The 19,314-nt window shown below is 40.7% G+C and overlaps 2 protein-coding genes across 3 annotated transcripts in view; one reads left to right on the top strand and one right to left on the bottom strand.

Moving 5' to 3' along the window:
- Positions 1-19,314, bottom strand: part of tax1bp1b (Tax1 (human T-cell leukemia virus type I) binding protein 1b) — a 711,119-nt gene that overhangs the window by 210,363 nt on the left and 481,442 nt on the right. The gene's annotated exons all lie outside the window — the stretch shown is intronic.
- hibadhb (3-hydroxyisobutyrate dehydrogenase b) overlaps positions 1-19,314 on the top strand; it is a 145,971-nt gene that overhangs the window by 16,201 nt on the left and 110,456 nt on the right. For both annotated transcript variants that reach the window (XM_078539015.1, XM_078539016.1), the window contains 2 exons: positions 12,271-12,380; positions 14,688-14,809. In XM_078539015.1, the coding sequence (XP_078395141.1) occupies positions 12,271-12,380; positions 14,688-14,809 (232 nt within the window). The remainder of the gene's footprint in view (positions 1-12,270; positions 12,381-14,687; positions 14,810-19,314) is intronic.

Here is a 19,314-nt window from a genome sequence, read left to right as displayed (position 1 = left end):
CTGCAAGATGGTAGTTGAAACTAGTTGAAGAGAAATGAGGCCAGAGGTTTCTCGGGATGGATTTACACTGTTTCGTCCCAAACAACAGTGAACTTCTGGTTTTCCAGTCAAAGTTGGTTGAGCCCCTGTAGTTAGGAACTATAATCTTGCAGGTAGAATGAGTAAGCCCCAATTCTCTGCCTAAGATGGTTTTTGAGGCAGGGTCCTTCCTTGTGCTAGGCCGGATATAGCTGCCCTGTAGCCTTGGTATTCCAGACTGACCTTTTTTGAGCTGGTTCTTAGAATAATAAGATATTGCGTTCTCAAGCCAGTTTCGATCATGTGACCACAGAATCAATACTTCCATTGTCCACACAAATGATTCAATGTCATAAGTCATTGTCACACAATGGAAAATCAATGGCAGTCGTTCACACCTCCTTGTGATAAAATGGTTCCTTCACACCCCATTTTGTTAGATTTCAAGTTTGCAGACACTGAGTTTAGGGTGACCATTAAAGTTGAATTTCTGTGAATATCCAGATAATAGTTTCTGTAAATTCCATAAGTGACCTTGTTACATCCTGACTCTATTCAATGGAGGGCTCTCCACAAAGACATGTACATTTTAATAACTTTACAGAGGCATGTTCAGACATGAGTTAATTCTTGTCTGTTTAGAAACCACAAAATAATGCTGGAGTCCATTTTATTAAGGAATTCTGTCCATTCCATGCTGCCTTTTTAAAAAAAAAAGTTAAAGTGCCCATCTGTCTATTAAGTTTTAAGGGCATGAGATGCGAACGTGACATCAGCAAAGTTATGAAAGGTGTCATTGACAGTGCTATCAAGCAGCGATAACTTAGCATGAACCTGCTCAAGAAGGTTTGGGTTCTGCCAGGGCCACTCTGCACCATACCTCATTACAGCTTTGATTCAAACATGGACAAAAGAGCTGAACTCCAGAGGTGAGGTGAGAGTGACTCTGCTTGACATCAAGGTAACATTTGACTGAATGTGGCATCAAGAGCCCTAGCAAAATTGAAATCAATGCGATTCAGGTGAAAACTCTTCACCGTTTGAATTACATGTAGCACAAAGGAAGATACATTCTGAAGTTGGGGATGTTTTCTGATGATTGTACTGTGTTCAGTATCCACTTGCAACTCTTCAGGTACTGAAGCAATCTGTGTCCATATGCAGCAAGACCTGGACACCATTCAGGCTTGGGCTGATGAGTGGCAAGCAGCATTCATACCACTCGCGTGCCAGGCAGTGACCATCTCCAACGAGAGAGAGAGAGAATCTAACCATCTTGCCTTGACATTCAATGGCATTACCATTGCTGAATCCCCCACTATCAACATCCTGGGGGTTACCCTTGGCCAGAAATTGAACTGAACCAGCCACGTAAATACGGTGGTTACGAGAGCAGAACAGAGGCTGAGAATTCTGTGATGAGTAGCTCGTCAAACTCCCCAAAACCTATCCACCATCTACAAAGCAGAAGTCAAGAGTGTGATGAAATGTTCTCCACTTATCTGGATCAGTGCAGCTCCAAGAAGCTTGACACCATCCAGGACAAAGCAGGAAGCTTGATCAGTACCCCACCCACCACCTTAAATATTCACTCCTTCCACAGCTGGCACACAGTGGCAGCAATGTGTACAAACCAGAAGATGCACTGCAGCAGCTCACCATGGCTCCTTTGACAGTACCTTCCAAACCCGCAATGTCTACCACCTACAAGGACAAGGGTAGCAGACCCTTGGGAACACCATCACCTGCAAGTTCTCCTCCAGGTTACACATGGTACTCAGTTGGAACTATATTGCTGTTTATTCATTGTTGGGTCAAAAACTTGGAACTCCCTTCCTGAAAGCATTATGGGCGTACCTACACCAGATGGACTGCAACAGTTCAAGAAGGTGGCTCACCCACCTCCCTTCTCGAGGACAATTAGGGATGGGCAACAAATACTGGCACTACAAGCCACTCTCTCATCCCATGAACAAATAAATCATATACTATGTCTAGAAGAAGGCCAGAGGCTGGGAATTCTGCAGCGAGTATCTCACCTCCTGACTCCCCAAAGCCTGTCCACCATCTACAAGGAGTGTGATTGAATACTTTCCACATGCCTGGATGAATGCAACTCTAACCATATTTGGAAGCTGAACACCAACCAGGACAAAGCAGCCCATGTGATTGGAGTCCCATCTGCCACCAGCGCAGTGTGTCAGCGGTAGGTACAATCTACAAGTTTACTGCAGCAACTCTCCAAGGCTCTTTCAGCAGCACCTTCCAAACTTGCGACCTCCACCACCTCAAAATAAAAGCAGCAGACACAAGGGAATACCACCATCTTCAAGTACCCCTCCAAACCACACACCATCCTAACTTGGAACTATATTGCCATTCCTTCACTGTCGCTGGATCAAAAACCTAGAACTCCCTCTGTAACATCACCGTTGGTATACTTACACCTTATGGATTGCAGCGGTTCAAGAAAGTGGCTCACAACCATCCCCTTGCAGGCAGTTAGTGATGGGCAATAAATGCCGGCCTTGAGTGACACACATCCCTTGGATAAAAAAAAACTTTGATGTTTTCTGACAAACAAGTTTTGATTTAAATGCAATGTTACTTGTGAGTAATTACATTAAATAACAGTGCCTTGCAGAGTCGAGCGCTGGAGTGAGTCAATCACGCTGACTTTGCACAAAAATGATTTGTGAAATTGCTCAAGAAGACAGAGGGTCACCCTCTGTCACAGAAGCAGGCCACAAAAGAGATTGCTATTCTAAGGAAAAACTGTAAATGGAGAAAATAGCACATGAAGGACAAATTCTCACTTCTGCTTTCAAAGAAGTTAAAACACTAAAGGATCCAAGTAGAAAATGCATGTGTTGAAGACCAGATTGGGCATCCACAATAGCTGATTTTCACTGTCTAGTCTCGTGCATGAAGAATGAGAGCTGGGGGGCTTTTGATGCTCATGAACCACATTGAGTCACCACGCTTGGGTGGTAATGTAAGGGTAGATTGAGATCGACTTTGTCTATTACTGTTTATTTTAGTTAGATGTGGAGTTACTATACAGCAACAATTTGCATTTTTAATGCATAAGAATATACTAAAGTTGTCAGAGGTGTAAGCACCATGAAGGAGATGTTGGATAATCAAAAGCTTGTAAAGGAGTTGAGTTTTAAATGGATATTAAAGAAATGGAGGAGTTTAGGGAAAGAGTTCCTGTGAGTGTGCTTAGGCAGTTGAAGAAACAGCCACAATTTGAGGCGAAGGGACAAAGAATGCGCAAAAGTTCAGAGTCAGGACTCCAGTGTTTTGGTAATGATCGTAATACTGACAGAGGTGGAGATAGGAGAGTTAATGAAAAAGTTTAAATGTAAGTATGAGAATTTTAAACTTCAGGCATGGATAAGAGTTTCAGTTGCAGATGGCCTGAGATACAGGCAGAGATGGCCTATGTTAAAAGTGGAAATAGGCTTCTTGGTGATGGGGAGAATATGTAGTTAGATATTAAGAAAATGGAAAGCCTGGCTCAGTTTGAAACAGCGGCAGAAATTTGTGGCAAAGGTATGGAATTTGTGTCAGGGGCTCAAGGTCATGACTTCAATCTTCCTCATGGTTTAAGTGAAGAAAATTGAGCTCATCCAAGACTGTATGTTTGGCACACAGTCTGCCATAATAGAGGCTTGACACACAGTTTGTCATAATAGAGGTGGCGGAGGGAGGGGCCAGGGAATTGTGAACATATTTGTGGAAGCTGGCCAATGATGTCACCAAGGGGCAGCATATAGTTTAGGAATAACAGGGTCATGGAAGAGAAGTTGGAGGTGCTCTGGTGAAAATTGGATAGGTGAAATGGAGCCAGGCGAGGGGAGTTTCACTGAGCCAGATACAGGGAATTAGTTGGAGGATGGTGTGGTTGATCATATCAAAACAGTACACTATAGTTACAGTCACAGGTATTCTTTTGGTTCGGGCTGGTTTGGCTCTTTTGCTGGGGAAAAACATGATTGGAGAGAAATAAGTGGTATCATGGGAAGTGGACATTGGTTTGATAGCCGTATAGCATATTTCAGCATTTTGGAGAAGAAAGGAAATTTGGAGATGAAGCAGTAACTTGAAAGGACAGTGGGATTGATGGTAAGGAGGGTTGATGATGACAGCTTTGAAAAGGAGGGGGGGAAACTACCCGAGGAAAGGCAGGTATATACAATTTTAGCAGGGTGATCGAAAGGAAGTTGTGATGTGAAGCAAATTTAATGGGAATTGGGTCATGAGAGCAGTGGTCAATTATTTTGTGGCAAGATGAGATCAGATGGGGCATGGAAGAGGATGAGAGAGAAGTTGGAGATAGATGTGAGTGTTGTTGGCAAGGCCAGCATTTGTTGTCCATCCCTAATTACCTCCGCCAGTGAAGATGGGCAGAGGCAATGTTTGTAAACCATTGTTTGTTTGCAAGCCTCTGTTTGTAAACAAAGGTCTCAAAAACTAATGTATGGTTTAAATGAAACTCGGTACACTTATAAGGTATGGCCCATGGAAAGACTTATTAACTTTTGGCAAGGTGCAGATCTGGATTCAGATCCTAGAATTTTTTGAAGTATCCATTAACATTGGGAGATGGGGCAAATTGACCTTTTTTAAAGAATGTTGTGGGTTGTCTTATTGAAAATGTTGATTGTTTTAGAATGTTGTGGATTATCTGCTGTGGTGGAATTTGTCACAACTGGCAAAATGAGACCAGAATTTTCAGAGCAGGTTGTTGGATGTGAATTGGTCTGAAGCCTCCTGAGTGAGATGGAAGGTCTTTATAAATAAAAAAAAAAATTTTTAGTGAGCATCAGCTAGACAGGGAAAAGCCTTAAGGACGAGCTCCATAATTGTAATAACGTTGAGTTAACACAGCATGGTGGAGGCATGCTTCTACTGAGTGCCGTCTTCACTTGTTGCCCTTGAGAATGTGGTGTTGAGCTGCCACCTTGAACTGCGGCAGTTTCTGATGTAGGTGCGCCCACAATGTTATCAGGAAGGGAGTTTCAAGACAAGAGGGGGCATGGGGAAAGTAACAAAGGCAGCTGAGCAAATGGTCTCATTCATGGTGACAAAGTTATCCATAAGCTCCTTGCATTTGTTGTTGGTGAGGTTGAAAGGTGTTTATGGTGATCATCAGTTGTGGAAAAAAGTCAGGAATACATTTTGCCCTTCAGGATGATCCTGAAGCCTGGATGCCTTTGGCAGGGGAGAGTGAGACCCGTTAGTATTTGATATGGTCCAGCTGGATCTGGTGATGGGCAAGCAAGCCAGTTATGTGCCGGATGTAGAGATCTGCCTCTTGGACTTGTGACAATGAGGTGCCGTACCAGAGGGCTAGGAGACAGTTAATTGTTTGCTGGGCCAAAGATGGAGATGAAGGGATAACTGCTGAAGTATCTTGGAGAAAGTATAGGGGGAAGAGTTATTTTTAACCTACAATAGGATTTCCTTATGAAACGGTTGGGGGGGTGGGGGGGGGAGCAATTCCCTGGCAAAGTGTTATTGCAGCTACTTGTTTTGTATCCACTGAATGTACGTTTATAAAGTAATTTTGCATTCTACCAAAATGGACCATAACATACATTTGCTTTCACAAGGTAAAGTCAGTAAATGGAATACTGATTTTTGGTAGTACAGCTGCATTGTGTTTTCCCAAAAAAGTCACATTCTTTCAAGTAAAGACTATATTTGTAACTACACTAATTAACCATCTGATCAGAATTGTTGGTTTATGCAGAGTAAACTGTTATGAGAAATTATGACATTATAGAGGTGGTGGAGAGAGAGAATTACCCATGGGAGTTGAGTGTATGTGGATGATGTTGCCAAGGAAGATAAGCCGTTGCTGGAGATGCTCGGCTGACAAACAGGTAAACGTGGAACTGTTTCCATCTATTACAATGAAGCCAAGTAAAACACAAATATCAAAAGAAACTGTGCAGTGAGGTGATCTCACCTGAGGATTTGACTTGTGAAAATTGTAGCAGTTATCAGAATGTTGGAGAATAGTGTGTATATTAGAAATTCTGCTGTTTCTTGCGGGGGGGGGTGGGGGCTATAAATTGTTAATAAACGCATTTAACGTTGTCTTGTCCTTTAACTGTTTTCTTTAATGATTCTTCTACTGATGCTACAAAAGGCTAGTATAATACTGGGAATTCGAGCAACTGTTGCAACCTTGAATTCAAACTGCAATGTTCTTACAATAGCCCTGTGCGTCTCTGTTGTGGATCCAATAATAAGCTGCGACAAGCATTGATTGATCACTAATCTTTTGATTTAAGAACTACTTAATAGCTGCTAAGTAGCTTGATGAGAGCATTAATAGATTGCTGGTGTTTCTCTGGCTGTAGAATTCAGTTTATAAAATTGATGTGAATACTTCAGCTGTGTGGGCAAACTGTTGTCTTTGGCGAATTGCATGCTGTTCAAGTTCCAGTAATTGGAAATGGAACAATGTTCTGAAGAAGAGTCATACAGACTCGAAACGTTAACCCTGTTTCTCTCTGCACAGATGTTGCCAGACCTGCTGAGTTTTTCCAGCATTTTCTGATTTTACACTTAGTTTGAAGTTGGTTAGTTAAAACTATCAGTTTATTCAAATAGAAATTGTGCAAAACCTGATTGCGATCTTTAAGATAATGAAAGGGTTTGATAGGATAGACATAAAGAAAATATTTTGACCTGTGGCAGGGGATGGGGTGGGTGGAGGTAAGCCCAAAACTAGAAGTTAGAAATATAAGCTAGTCACACATAAATGCAATAGGGAATTCAGGAGAAGCATCTTTACCCAATGAGTGGCAAGTGTGTGGAAGATGCTGTCATAGGAGTAGTTGAGACAAATGGTATACATGCTTTTAAGCGAAAGCTAGATGAGCACAAGAGGGAGAAATGAATAGAGTATACTCTTAGGGCTAGATGAAGAGGGGTAGGAGAGGGCTCGTATGGAGCATAAATGCTGACAGAGATCACTTGGGCCAAATGACCTGTGCTGTAGGCGTTATGTAACTCAATGCAAAATTCTAGTCACTAAAAATGCTTTGAAAACTTATGGTAAAATTCAAACCTCTTAATTCCAATTATTTTGTTTATTTGCATTCCCACTCCAAATGGGTCTTCGCCAGTTGAATTTGTTGCTTCATTCAAATTCATGCCTATGATCAATATCGGGTTCCGAGATGTGGCAGCCCTTGAGTGCTGTGTTTCATTTTATGTTCTCACTAGTCATTTACTTCACCTGAACAACTCCAGCTCAGGACCTTGGCCAGTAAGTAGTTGGTGCTATTGATGTTCATGTTTTCATTCAGTTTTACCAATTGAAAGCAGCATCACATTAAAGTTCCATAATGGTCATCTTGACACCATTGACCCATCTCTCACTTGATTTATTTGAAGGAAAGTGGAGTGTTTCTGGACAGGCATAGAACATAATGTGCGAGAGTTACTGACCGCTGAGGCTTCAGCCAAGCTCTCCATATTCCCTGGTGACCTTCTGTCCCCGCTCCCCCACCGCGCACACAGTAATCAGTCATCTTGCCAAATATAAAAAGTTTGATTTCCAGGCACTGACATCTGTCATTTTGATAAGTGCAAGGATTCAAAGCAACTATTGGCATTGAGTTGATTAAAGCACTAATTCAGATGGGCATTTCCACTGACACTTATAAATGCCATTCGTTTGGTTTGTGGCATCTTCTAAACAGCACATTTGATCGGCTGCCATGTCTCTCATCAGCAGCCATCAAATACACTTGACAATATGAGCACTAGGCGGGACTCTCCTCTCTGACTTGGAGAGAGAGACCAAAAGACGAGCAGGTCTGGACACTGCCAGGTACAGGGTGCAGACTCGGAGGAGGGGGAGCTCGCGAGTCCAATCATAGATTCTGAGAGCCCAATGGGGGTCGTGACTCACAGTTTGGGAACCTCTATTAGAGTCTTTGTGAGGGTGTAGTAGATGTAATATATTTGAATTTTCAAATGGCATTTGATAAGGTGCCATACAAAAGGCTGTTACACAGGATAAGGGCTCATGGGTTTGCGGATAATATATTAGCATGGATTGATAATTGGTTAATAGGCAGAAAGTAGAATGAAGGAATTAAGAGGTTATTTTCTGGTTGGCAGGCTGTTACTAGGAGAGCACTGAAGGATCAGTGCTTGCGCATCAGCTAGTTACAACCTATATCACTTACTTAGATAAAGGGACTGATTGACTGTAATATATCCACATTTGCAGACAATAGAAAGTTAGTTGGAAAAGTAATCTGAGTCTGTAAAGAAATCCCGACAGATTAAGTGAGTTGGCAAAATGGTGGGTAGATGGAGTATAATGTGAGGAAGTGTGAAATTACCCACATTGGGAGGAGGAATAAAAAAGCAGACTTTTTTTCTAAGAAGGTGAGAGATGATTCAGTGAGTAAATGTTTAGGTTCAGAGGGATTTGGGTGTCCTTGTGCATGAATCACATGTCCTGTACAACTTTTCAAGGGCAACTAGGGATAGGCAATAAATGCTGGCCCAGCCAGCAAAGCCCACATCCCGTGAATGAATTAAAAAAAAAAGCACACAAGTACAACAAACCATTACGAAGGCAAATGGCATGGTGATTCTTATTGCAAAGGGTTGATGTATAAGAGTAGGCAAGTCTTGCTGCAATTGCATATGGCTTTCGTGAGAGCACAATTGTGTGCAGTTTCGGTCTCCCTATCTAAGGAAGGATATTTGCCTTAGAGTGCAACAAAGGTTCACCAGATTGACTCCTGGAATGAGGGTGACTAACCTATGAGGAGAGATTGAATGGAAGGCCCCACAAGGCAGATGCAGAGATGCTGTTTCCCCTGACTGCAGAGTTTAGAACTAGGAGGCAGGGTCGCAGGATAATGGGTCATCCATTTTGCACTGAGATGAGGATTTTTTTCATTGAGGGTTGTGAATCTTTGAGTTTCTCCTTCCCAGAGAGCCTTGGATGCGTAATCATTGAATTTATTCAAGGCTGAGGTCAATAGATTTTTGAACATAAGGGTATTGAGGAATCAGGCGGAAAAGTAGAGTTGAGGTGGAAGATCAGCCATAATGGAGCAATGGCAGACAGAGCAGGCTTGAGGGACCGTATGGCATACTCCTGCTATTTCTTAAGTTATTCTCAGGCTGAAATATAATCAGGCAGTGAACTACTGTTGTGGTTTGCACTAATGTGATGGGGAATAAATAGAAATCTGGTGGTGAATGGGAATTCCAAAAATCCTCAATGATCTGTTGGTGCTGATCTTACTCTGCCTGTAACCTATATGATAACACAAAGGGTAGGTGGCTGATCTTTTTCATGCAGTTTCTTTTTTTATTTTAGCCAAAGCATGATATTGCAAAACCAAAAGCTGCCTTGTTAGTTGACAACTGTGACTCGAGTGTATTTCTACCACCTGTACCACCAGACGCTGCATCCCTGATCCAACCCATGGTTATTGATGAACAGCATTACAAGAAATGCTTGGTGCAAAACATGATCATTATGCCTGGTAGTGCTGTGGCTTTTAAATTGGATGTCATTCTGACGTTCCCACGTAATCTATTGATCGTGGGAGGTGTTGAAAATAGAATCCATTTCCAAATGCTTCTGACACTAAGCTCAGCCCGCCAGAAGAGGAGACAATTGAATTTGACAAAGTTGAGGATTTCACACAGTATCAGTGGACTACTGTGCAGCCACAGACTGAGTGCATGAGTTCTCTGTTGTGACTGCCTGCAGATGTGAGTCTTGAATCCGTTGACAGTGATGATAACGATGAAGTCCTAACAACCAGGTTATTGATTCGCACAAAAATTGTTGTCGTGTGAGATGACATGGTTCTAATGTGAGGAAGAAGTTCAAGTGATTAGAACCGACCAACCTCGACAGCTGCACATTGGAGGATGTCCTCAGTGTGAAGAAGAGACTTGGTCACCACAAGAACTGTGCATTGATCACTGTCTTACCACTGTTGTCATGGACAGACAAATCTATGATTTAAAACGGAACCAGCAAATTAACACAATGTCCACTTGACAGTGGAATTCCAAATGGCTTTTCCCCAACTTCAGTTCTGTTATTATAACAGACTTATGCACACATGCTGGAGGCTTTGTTAAGGCTATTTCACACACTCCTGTTAGATCTTACATGGCCTTCTGACACACAGCCTTTCATTCTCCTTTGTATATGTTTCTCTCTTAATATGTAAATTGTACTGTTCCATATGTCTTTGAAACTGTATCTTCCTCATAATATAAAAACTTTCATGTTGCCTATATATTGCCATTAACTTTTGGGAAAAATAAACACATTCCTTAACCTTGCTTATCTGGCTAGTTGTAAACAGTCTAAGATCCCTTTGAAATCCAAATCTCTTCATTTATCTAAAAATGCAAATTCCTTTCACACCTAAAATGCTAAATGTGTAGCACAGGAAGAAAGTTTTATTAAAAGCTTCAAGTTCAGTTAATGAAAACAAATTACACTGTTTACTCATTAGCATGTCAATCACCTAGCTTCTTTCGATGATTTCAAATTTGCAGTCTACTTGACTCCAGATGTAATTACATCACATACACACACCCAACTATACTTACTTCACAATAAACCAGAAGAATATTACGAAAATTATTGTACTTTCATCACAAGTCATTGTTATAATGTAGGAAACATGGTAACCAAATTAAGCACACCAATGCCCACAAGCAGCAATGTGAAAATGACAAGATAATGGCCTTGATTCTGCACTGACCTTGAAGAAAGCTTCCCACAAAGATGTAGCAAGCTCTGTGGAATGGATTTCACCCTTTCTGATGCTAATTTCATTCTGGCACCAGCTGGAGGAAATCTCTGGTGTTCAGCAATAGTTATGTCATCAGGCAGGCTAAGCAGCGAATCACATTAAAGAATTCTCAGACAGCAAACCAGCAAGTTTTATCATTTCCTTTTTATAATTTTATCAAAAAAAAAGATTGAGACAGCCACATGGGATTAAAGTTGAAGCTGAAATATCATAAACATTAAAAAAGAATTTAAAATATCTGTGGAATTGCTATCATCGAATGGATAAATTGGATGTTCTACAAATATAAAATTAGCTTTACAGGGTCGGAGAAATTGTATAGCAGGCCATTTAAAATCTCAGCTACACCTTATTCAACATGGTGTACCTTTTTGAAGGTTTGTACAGCAAGGATAATGGTGTAGAAAGTCGAAGTTCATATCAAATCAGTGATTTCTAATTGATTTCCATCTGTGAGGATTTCAGCACACTCTGTGGAGGAGCAGGGAATCAGTGACCACAGTGTCTGGATTTTTGCATCCAACTGCACATATGCAAACACAAGTTGTTTGTCAGCTTCACAGTATAATGCTGGTGTTGTAAGCTGGTTCATTGTCATTAAAACCACAAAATCGAGGCCATTGTGTTTTAATGATATTGGTCAAAGGCTAAGTACAGGACATCGGAGAACTATTTTCTTTGAAACAGTGTCATGTGATCTTTTCCTTCTGCCTGAAAGGACAAACAAACTCTATATTTAATATCTCATCCAAAACACACCATCTCTGACATTGCAGCACTCCGTTAGTACTGCACTAGAGTGTCAGTCTAGATTTTGCGCTCAAGTCCCTGGAATGGGATTTGAGCCAATGACCTTCTCATTCATAGGTATGTGTACTACTACTTAATCACAGCTGACACCTATGCTTTTGCGCACCACCCCCCCCCCCCGCCCGATCTGTGATCATCATTTAATGCTGATAGGGTTAGATGAAGTAGGGTGGGAAGAAGCTCATTTGGGACATAAATGTTGGCAACATCAGTTGGGCCAAATGGCCTTTGGTTTGCTTTGTAATTGATGTAACTTGATGTTTCTGAATGTTCCTGTATTTACCCTGTGGAACCTTTCTGCTTTCTCTCTGCAGGTTAAGTGGAGGCCATTTATTATTTTTAAAAAATCAACTTTGATCTGTTAATTTAGCTTGAACATGTTGATCAATATATGTAATTTATCCTGCATGTACTTAAAATTATACCTTCAAAGGTGTTCTATTTGCCTTCTATTGAAGGGTTTTGAACTACCCCTCAATCAATGTGCAAAAATTGTTTACTCCTTCATACTTGGCCCTTTTAAACTTTGACCCCAAATAGTTTTAGCCATTTACTTGCCTGATCTGTTCCTTTAAATTTCATTTTGTCCACTTTTGTTTTGTAGATCATGGACTCTCCTGCTGATGTAGCCGAAAGAGCTGATAGAGTCATAACTATGCTGCCATCAAGCCCTAATGTGATTGAGGTTTATACTGGTCCAAATGGCATTTTGAAGTAGGTAATTCAGTGTACTGCTTAATATTTATTTTAAACAGTTGTAGTTGATGTCAGAGTAGCACTGGAAACTGGGGCTCTGCAGTCACAAGTTTCATTCTCTCATGTTCTCACTTTGACCCACCCTCAGTAGAAAATGTTATTGGGATATTAAGTCCAAGCACAGAAGTTTTGAATTATTGGTTATACATAAAACAAATTGCCGTGTTTATTAAACTAATGTGATAGGTTGTAAAGTTTATTTTGACCATGACCTTATTTTTGGCTTTAAATAGCACCCAACCCCACGTATTTTTGGCATATTGTCAGAGCAGTTATCAAATGGAGATTGCTTTTGTTGAAGTTGGTTCAATCCTGCCCAGTTTTAATTCTTTATTGAACTTAAAGATTTAGCACATATTTTGTAACACATCATGGTCAGTTCTGCCGAAGGGTCGTGAAGGCTCGAAACGTTAACTGATTTCTTCTCCACCGATGCTGCCAGACCTGCTGAGTTTTTCCAGGTAATTCTGTTTTTGTAATGGTTAGTGAACTTCAGTTTCATGATTTTATCTTTTTTCCCCAAGCATTAATTTGCCAGAATTTAGTTCTAGTGCTAGAACAACCATGCAATAAGAATATGACCACAGGGACAAGAGTACAAAAAGGCTTTGATGAAGACATGCAGGTTATTTGCACTCCCTCACTCCCACCCCCACCCATCCTCCCCTGAGGAAGGCATATCTGTTGTGTGAGAAGTACAAAGGACAAGGGAAAAAGTTAATATTTTTGGGCTAATTGTTTATTTGGTTCCTGTTTTATTCATCCCATCACACAGGGGGTTAAAAGCAACAGCGAACAATGGATAGCTTTTCTAATGGACAGCAGCACAAATCCTAGATGGTTGTCTGCATGGGCTTTTGTGGCACTTATGGCCAACACCTATTTATGTTCCAGAATGCAGTTGCAAACAGGTGATCATTGGTTAAAGCAGTACTCAGGAAGAGGAGGGTGCAACCCATTTCATCTGGGGATCAGTGTCCTGTATACTTTATTAAAGTATTGTTTGCATAGCTGTCTGTCTGTAGTAGTTATCAGAGCTGTCTTTGCTAATGTCTTTTGTTCTGACATCAGAGTATCTTGAAGAAGTCATTTGATAATTCAGCCATCTTTGTGGAATGGTTCTTGAATGACAGCTGTGTTTGGGGTGAGAGTGTGGAACAAACTTTTTTTATGAAGGGGTTGATCCATGATTCTTTATAGCCTCTCTGGGCAGCCCTGTTTCTCGTGCTTCTGATAATGGGCGTATCTGAGTTCATCCATGCCTGGGCCATTGGTCAGTTTGAAGCCTGCAAAGAGATTGTGCTGTCAAACTTCAGCGTTTTATCTTGTTAGAAATGTGCGACTATTTTTAAGGGTCAACGTTGAGAAATAGCTCAGAACTGTCTTTATCTTTTGACATTGGAAGGAACAAAGTAAAGCTTGTTAACTGTTGTAATGTCCTGTTTGTGTTGCATACCTGTTGAGGTACTTGTTTAGTTCATAGTATGAGCCTCATCCTGAGAATGTGTATTCATTTGCTTGCCGAAGCCATGAAAAATCATTTAGTTGCATGTGATATATTCCAAAACGTTACAGTAGTGTGGTAAGGGTTCTCTGTTTGACCCCTGGATTTTGGCTTCCTAAAAAATCTAGCAATAGGTTAGGAAAAGATGCAGCATTTTACAGTGATAATTGAGTCTAATTCATCAGTGTATATTTTTAAAGGGGCATAATGCATAAATATGTTTGGCAAATCATATAAATTCTTTTTGTGTCAGAAGGGAGAGGACATGCATTATAAGAAAGTGGAAAGACAGTTTTCAGCATAATTTATGATATGCGGTTGAATGTGGCAACCTTTTGCTGTGAAAATAGGTCTGTTAATAAGCTCATGCCTTATTCCCCTGATGATCCAATGTCTGTTGTGGCATTCCTGACACCTGTCCTATTTAGCATGACCTCAAAATCCCTTGAGCGGCCCCCATTCCTGATCATTGTCCAGTGACCCTTACTGGAAGGTGTGTTTGTGGAGATAGGACCAGGCTCAGCTATAATGCCCTCCATGGTGGAAACATTTTCTGACCTTCACAGGATCTTTTTGGTAAGCAGCAAGTGCAAGTGATGTCACTGGAACTCTATCCCAGTTGCTGCCTTCTGGAAATTAGGGAGAAGGGTTTTTTTTCAGGTGTTATACAGGATTGCAATTTATTTTTGTGTGGTGAATGAGTAGTTTAATAGTTTGAAAGTCTATAGATCTTGAACTAACTTTTCATATTTTCTTTCTAGGAAAGTCAAAAAAGGTTCATTGCTAATTGATTCAAGCACTATTGATCCTGCTGTTTCTAAAGAAATGGCCAACGCAGCAGAAAAGACTGGAGCATTGTTCATGGATGCACCTGTATCTGGAGGTATGTGCTCTTAAAAACTAGAGGAATGTTTTCATAAAGGAAATGCCAACAAAAAGACTGTTTACTATGAGAGAGCCACAAAATCTAACTGATCAGAAATTAGGGCCTGGATTTCACTTTTCAGTGTGAAGTTAATGTGTGGTGGGATGGGCAAATCCTTTTGATGGTCCAAGTTCTGATCCATTTCCTGGGCTGAGGCTCCTGATTGAAGGGAGACCATTAGCGTCAGCCAGGAATCTCGGAAACACAGTCCGCTGTAGCAGTTAACTTTCATGTTGTGGATGAGGAAAAAGCAGATCGTGGTTCTTTCAACAGGAGAGGGACACCTGGGGTAGTTGGCAATAGACCTCACTGTCTGAATTTTCTAAAATTCTTTTGTGATTCTGGTTGATTTTGGGGATGTCATATGGCATACAAAAAATTAGGACCATTAAGTTATAGTGACCCAACAGATCAAGTCAGTTTTATTATGAATGGAACTTATTATTCAGTTTTGATTACTATATTGAATTATTTCTTTACTTTTATCTGGCCTTTTGGAGTTACGGATACAGGGGGAGGTGAAATGTTTGGTGTTGGTAGGTAGCTTGTAGAGACTGTGCTTAGCAGTTTTTGGGGAGTTGTGGAGGCCCCATGTGTTGAGAGAATGATAGTATGTAGGAGCATGCGATAGCAGTGAAGACCTGGGAAAACCAGGAGCGTGCTCAGCTAGGGTGTGGTATTGCAGGCATGGGGCATCAGCAAGAGGTGGCAGGAGGGAAGGGTGGCAGATGGTGAATGAATTCCCTTCACTCTCTGGAATAAAGAACAGTGTTCTTCTCCCTGGTAATTTGGGGATATCTATTATTCTAACATGGATACAGCTAAGTAATTTCATCCTTCCCATCAGACTGAACTCCAGTCTTTGTTTTCAACAATTTTGGTACTTTAGAAGTACTGAAAATCCATTTAAAGAGCCATAAGCAAGTTATTGGCAATGATGGGAATGTAATTAGAAGAGACATCAGTGCTCAGGGTCTGAACAGTGTTTGGGGACTGGTTGTGACAGGAGGATGACATTGGTTTGAGATTTGCTGGAAGGGACTGCCAGACTTAAGGGACCAGAAACCTGAGTTTAAGGCTCCAAGTTGGTTTGGTAATATGCACAACTATGACACTGCACCACATACCTTGGAGACAGGACTTAATCAAAGATAACTGTAGGGTAGATGCAGATACATAATTCAGTGTGGTTTAAATACTGTCAGAAGAAAGAGTTGCAGGAATTACATTTGCATTTTCTTTGTTGCACATGCAAGAATTGAACATTGTAAGAACATATGTGGTGAGAGAGAAGATTTAGTGTTCTATAACAAGGATGTTAATGAAAGTCATAATATCAGAGTCAATGGTTTACATTGACTAAAACAAATTTTAATTTAATTGTAGGGTATTGTGGGATTATTCGCAGAGTTCTGATACCCTGTACACTTGCATCTGTGCAGCCTTCATTTTCTGTGTATTCTAATACCCACATAATTAATTTTTACCTGTTGACTTTTTAATGCTGTGGATACACGGGTGGTACACTTGTTGGAGTAAGGCAATCCGTATTTAGCAGCCCTGAGGAGGGTAGTATGGCTTTCGGAACGGTTCTGGGCGTTTGTGTCACTGAAGAGTGATCCTGAGGTTTGACATACCGGAGTGCTGATCCCGCAATTTATCAAGTGAGGTAGATACGCAAGGATTTGACAGCATCTGGGAGATTTCCTGTAGTCTGATACCATGTGGATAGGATACACAAAGCTTGACTGAACTGTGGAAGGGGATCCTAGGTTTTGATAACTCTATACATAAAAATATATTGAACATGAAAGCAAGAAAATGATGTTGAATAGGTTTGTTTCAGATGTTGGTTAGATCATAGTTGAAGTATTGCATGCAATCTGGGAAGTTTATGAGAAGAATATTTGTTCTATCTTAATTTGTTGGAATAATACCAGGGATGAGAGGTAATATTTGTGAACTTTTGAGGACACCTAAAGCAATTCTTCAAAAGTATGAAAGTTTTTTGGAAGGTGTAAAGTGATGGATTGTTTCTGTTCATTTGCACACCTGTGTCAATAAGGCACGGACTTCGCATCATCGCTTTACAAATAAAGGGGAAGGGAAAGTTAAAATTTTGCCACAGAGGGCTATTAAAATATGGAATGCTTTACAATACATGCCCTGTTGGGATTGGAATAGATAGCTTCAGTATTATATCCAGAATGATGGGCCACGTGGTGCACCCTGTGCTCTAGATGCTGCAGTAGATGGTGCTTGACTAAGTGGCAACTGGGTTAAACAGCTTCCCGATATGTCAACAAAGAGGGTCGTTTGACTATAATAGGAAAATATTTCTTGCTGGATGGGACTGATCACATTGAAATGTTTCAATCATGTAGTTTTGTGGAAAGCATTTGATAAACTGACTTTAATGGTATTTGTTACTTTTTAACTCTGGTAAGAAATACTGTGCTGAGTGGAAGTCAACTGCACATTTGGCACCAGACTTAAAAAATCTGCTAATTAGAAATGTGTCTGTTGCTTGAAATGGCCTGTAATTAGAATGGGCACTTAAATTCTAATTAATTATTATTGATGATTCAGTAATGAGATGGAGAATGTTACAAATGTTGAATTTATAAGATGGTCATGTTTTGGGACTGTCTCTTTAATTTAAGGTAAAGTGGAGTAGTGAAGGGGTCATGTGACCTGCTCTGAATTCTGCCTGAGTGACTTGGTTGCTATGGGGACAAGAGGGGGCCAAGTCAAAAGACTTGCTGAGACGGTGCAAGATGTTCATACTTGTGGACAATGGCGAGGGCGTCTGTACTGGCTGTGGGTAGACTGTTAACCTCCAAGCCACAGGGACGTGTTAGGAATGTTAGGCTTTATAAATAGTTATACTTTAGGCTGAAATAAAAACAAAAATTCTGGAAATACTCAGTAGGTCAGGCAGCATCAATGGAGAGAGGCATAGTTATCTTTTCAGCTCAATGACCTTTCATGAGAACGTTAACTCTATTTTTCTACAGATGCTGCTTGACCTGCTGTGTATTTTTAGCATTTTTTTTTGTTTTTATTTCAGTTTTCCAGCATGTGCAATATTTTGCTTTTGTAAACTCGAGGCTGTCTGTTTAATTCCAGTATAGAATGGAGTTGAGGGTCCACAGGTTAGCTAATAAGCATTTCTACCTGGATTCAAGGCCCATTTGATTCATCATGTCATGGAGATGAGATATGAAGGGGAAAATGTCCACACAAAAGCCATTGTGGTATTGGGTTGCAGTTTTTCTAAGAAAACCCTGAAACTCTCAGCTGCAAGTCAGCCTGCAAAAATCTGAGGGAGAGCAGGAAAAAAAGAGGCAGCCAGACCTGCACCTGAAGCAGAGAAAATGCTGACCCTATTGTACACCACACAGAATGCAGGTGGGAGCTTGCACTCAGATTGAAGAGACCAAGTTTGTGAGCATTTAAAGGAAGCTGGAAGAGTCACCTCGTCTGGGCTAGAGAGAAGGAATCTGCAGTGTAACCTTAACAGTGAAAGTCAGTTTTGGGATTGGAAGTTATCTAGCTGGGAAAGGGAAAAGGAAAGGAAGCAGGCCATTGGGTGTGGAGAATAGCTTTTGACTGGCCCCAGGAGAGTAAAGTGTCCATTTAAAAGACAGAATAAAGTAATACTGTGGTGGGTGATTTTCAGTTGTTTTAAAAATTAAACAGGGAAACTTTTCTATGGTTTAGAGTATAAATTACCCACTGAACAGTGCTTAGATAATGTTGCTTTTAGTTTGTTTGTTACAGTAAAAGTCTTAAAACTTGAAATCTTGTTCCGTGATCCTTCCAGACAGTCGCTGAAAATTCAAGTATCTTTTTTAAAGCTTTCGGTCCCTATGGGGATCATAACAAGAAATGACAGGGAAATCTGTTATCTCTGGCTATCACAACAAATTGAAAACCTTTGGCATAATCATTGGGAATGCGTTTTGTTTTTCCCATTAAAGCTCCTGTGCTGATTCCTTGTTGTGCAGTTCTGTATATTTGAGTACCCTGTTTAAATAGCAGAATGTAGACAATGAATGTGAGTAGGCTGTTTGACTGTGGGAATACTGTTACCTGAACCTGTATCAATGCCCACATAGACATGGCTTTAGCAGGGGTCACCAGTTGATGGAACAGAGCTCTGAACTTATTTTTCCCCTTTTTCTGGCCTGAGGCTTTAATGCCACTGATGGCACGCCTACCACTGCCTCAGCTGAGATCAGCTAACTTGGTACAGATGAAAAACATAGTTCTTTATTGTGCTATTGTGACTCTTCATAGAGATTCTGCCTGCTGCTGGTGTAGTTATCCATGGTTAGATTAAATTTCATTTTTGAAAATCATATAGCGTTCAAAGTTGTTGCTGATTGTGATGTGGAGAAATTCAGCTCTTAAAGCAATGATAACTTTTCTTCATATGGTCAGCAATACTTTGCTGCTTG

Source organism: Cetorhinus maximus, chromosome 3 (assembly GCF_964194155.1).
Source record: "Cetorhinus maximus chromosome 3, sCetMax3.hap1.1, whole genome shotgun sequence".
In the NCBI taxonomy this organism is placed as follows: Eukaryota; Metazoa; Chordata; class Chondrichthyes; order Lamniformes; family Cetorhinidae; genus Cetorhinus; species Cetorhinus maximus.
This window is presented reverse-complemented; position numbering and strand designations above follow the sequence as displayed.